Genomic DNA, 2361 nt, shown 5'->3' on the forward strand with positions numbered 1-2361 from the left:
AAACAGCCATAAAAGTTTTGCAAATGTGAAATAAGTCCGGTTACAATCGTATTGATCAATCCTTTCCGAACCAAAAAGTATTCGCTCGAATTGAATTCACAAATTCCGGCCTCAATCCAATTACGGCGCTGTGCCAAATCGAGCATGGTCAGAAAGCAATTAATTGTCCCATTCCACGCGTAAACCGCGAATTTAGCGCGAAAACTCCCCTCCCTAGACGCTAGCCTATTCAAGGCACATTTGTCGGATTTGTTTCTCATAATTCACGCCGCAGCAAAATTGCCAACAGACCACCCACGCGCGGAAAGTAATTGATTAAAACTGGCTTTGAATCGAAATTCTATTGTCAATTTGGGTTTTCCCGCATCGCCGCAACACGTTCACAAATCTACTGGGGAAATAGATTGGTCGATTTTCGGGGAAGTTCTCTTCAATGGAAAACCATGTTATCCCTTCACCAATTTTTTTATTAGCATTATTCAACAGAACACATGACAGGTCAATGGGACTTTCACTAAAAATGCTGACGACAGTAATATGAAAATTTTTGTACTACATGTTGTTTTGTTCAATTCTTATTTTTGCTCTGCTGTTTAGCTACCGGCCGGATAGTCAAGCAACTGTGGAACCGGTTCGTCCTCGTTACACAATCCGGCGTATTTTGGATTGCATCCCTTCTGGCACTTGGAGCAGGGTTCCCCGGAGACGTAGATGGGCAGTCCGACGAAGTCGTTGAACGAGTAGTTGCACACCAGATAGATCTGAATCCAACCGCCCGGTGGTTTCCACTGCGTAATAGCGCAACCGATCTTGTTCACCTTATCTCCGGCAAGCACGGCGAAGTGGAACACCATTGTTCTGTGGATGATTCGATGTTTAATTATCAGTGATTGTTAGTGAATCTGTGTTAGAATGCAATCAATGGAACTTACCCCTTGCCAGGATCGTACATGGTCTTAACCATGTTCTTGTGCACGTCGTGACGTTCATCCCACCAGCTGCCGATCAGTTTAGGCACTTGATCCTTCACATCAATGGTGTCGGCACTGGTGGCAAAGAAGTTGAGATTCTGTCCGGAGTTCTTGTACTTGTCCGTATTGTGGCAAACGTCGTGTCCTCGGACGCACCGATTAGCGTTCACTTGGGCTGTTTCAGCTAGATCGTCATCCCAAGTCTGTTACGGGACAGTAACGAAAAGTTATTTGAATACGGCGGACTCGAGGTTTCGCTAAATGTTACTCACCAGCGTAGGCATGGCAGCTGCCTTCGGAAGCCATCCGACTCCGCCGGTTGCCAGCGTGCTGCGGTACTTGTTATGGGTGTCCAGAATGAGCTCCTTCATCTCGGCATTCATCTCAATGATCTTGGCCCCGGGTGGACATTCGGAGCTCAGCTTACCATCGTCTTTGCAGGCGATGTGCGGTTTGCTAGCGGGACAAAGGCTACGATCGCAGTAGTTCACGGTGTACGCTGTCCGCAGCGCTGCCAGAAACATGGCCAGCAAAATCCATGCTGTTGAATAATTACATTTTTAAGTTAGCGTACAAAAGTTGATCCTTTTTTTCACTGGTGAAAGTTTGCTGGAGGATTAATTTCATCTAAAGGTGATTATAAATTGCTTTCGGCTTTACTATCCTTAATTAGAACAGAAAAAAATTCTTGTTTGAAATTTGTCGAATTGTTCACTGGAAATTAATTCAAAACAGTAATAAAATTCAAACTATTCGAGCACACTTGTTTACAATTAAACCCAAGTGACGAACATAACTGAGCAGGCCATGATATTCCACAACAGCGTGACAATTATTCACAAACGCTTTTATACGCAGGTTCGTTAATTTAAACATTGTCTTTGATTCCACTTTTACACATTAATCCTTTCCAAAACAGGCACAACCGCTACCGGACTTACATTTTGCGACCCGAATCATCCTGGTTTCGTTTGAAGCCGCCTCTTGCACCGGAAAATTAAGGCACACGTTTCTTCTCGAATAAAGCACGCACCGAACAAGTTGCTCAACCAGAGCGACGCACCATTTTTATATGGGAAAAATCGTCCGAATCTACGGATCGGATCTGATTTGCATTACAAAATTTGTAATTACAGCCCGCGTACCGCACCCCACTCTCTCTCTCTCTCTCTCTGACCATCTGTGCTAGGGGTTAAATCCGCCCCAGGCCAACAGCGTCCACCCAGCTGGCCGAACAGTGATGATTACTGGAATCAGTTGAGTGGAAACGCATGTGCCCCCAACCGACAAAGGCAACAGCGGGTTGGGTGCACATAACGCACTTCACCCAGTCGCATGGTGGGGAGGGCGGCGGAACGGGTCAAATCGATGCGTGGAGATGAGCATGCAG

At 45.8% G+C, this 2361-nt stretch overlaps 1 protein-coding gene across 1 annotated transcript; it reads right to left on the reverse strand.

Annotated features, from left to right (window-relative positions):
* Nucleotides 1-446: 446 nt before the first annotated feature.
* LOC131685519 (antigen 5 like allergen Cul n 1-like) lies at nucleotides 447-2038 on the reverse strand. The gene is made up of 4 exons (XM_058969308.1): nucleotides 1913-2038; nucleotides 1244-1512; nucleotides 933-1174; nucleotides 447-858 (listed from the first exon to the last, which is right to left on the reverse strand). Exons 1-4 carry the CDS (start codon nucleotides 1929-1931, stop codon nucleotides 594-596), a joined length of 795 nt encoding a protein of 264 aa, XP_058825291.1. The 5' UTR covers nucleotides 1932-2038; the 3' UTR covers nucleotides 447-593.
* Nucleotides 2039-2361: the final 323 nt, after the last annotated feature.

Source organism: Topomyia yanbarensis, chromosome 2, assembly GCF_030247195.1.
Source record: "Topomyia yanbarensis strain Yona2022 chromosome 2, ASM3024719v1, whole genome shotgun sequence".
NCBI classification, from domain to species: domain Eukaryota; kingdom Metazoa; phylum Arthropoda; class Insecta; order Diptera; family Culicidae; genus Topomyia; species Topomyia yanbarensis.

Coding starts and splice junctions, on each gene's coding strand:
- LOC131685519 (XM_058969308.1), bottom strand. Junction 1,175..1,243: donor CAGCTGCCATGCCTACGCTG/GTGAGTAACATT, acceptor GTCCCGTAACAG/ACTTGGGATGACGATCTAGC. Junction 859..932: donor ATGTACGATCCTGGCAAGGG/GTAAGTTCCATT, acceptor AATCATCCACAG/AACAATGGTGTTCCACTTCG.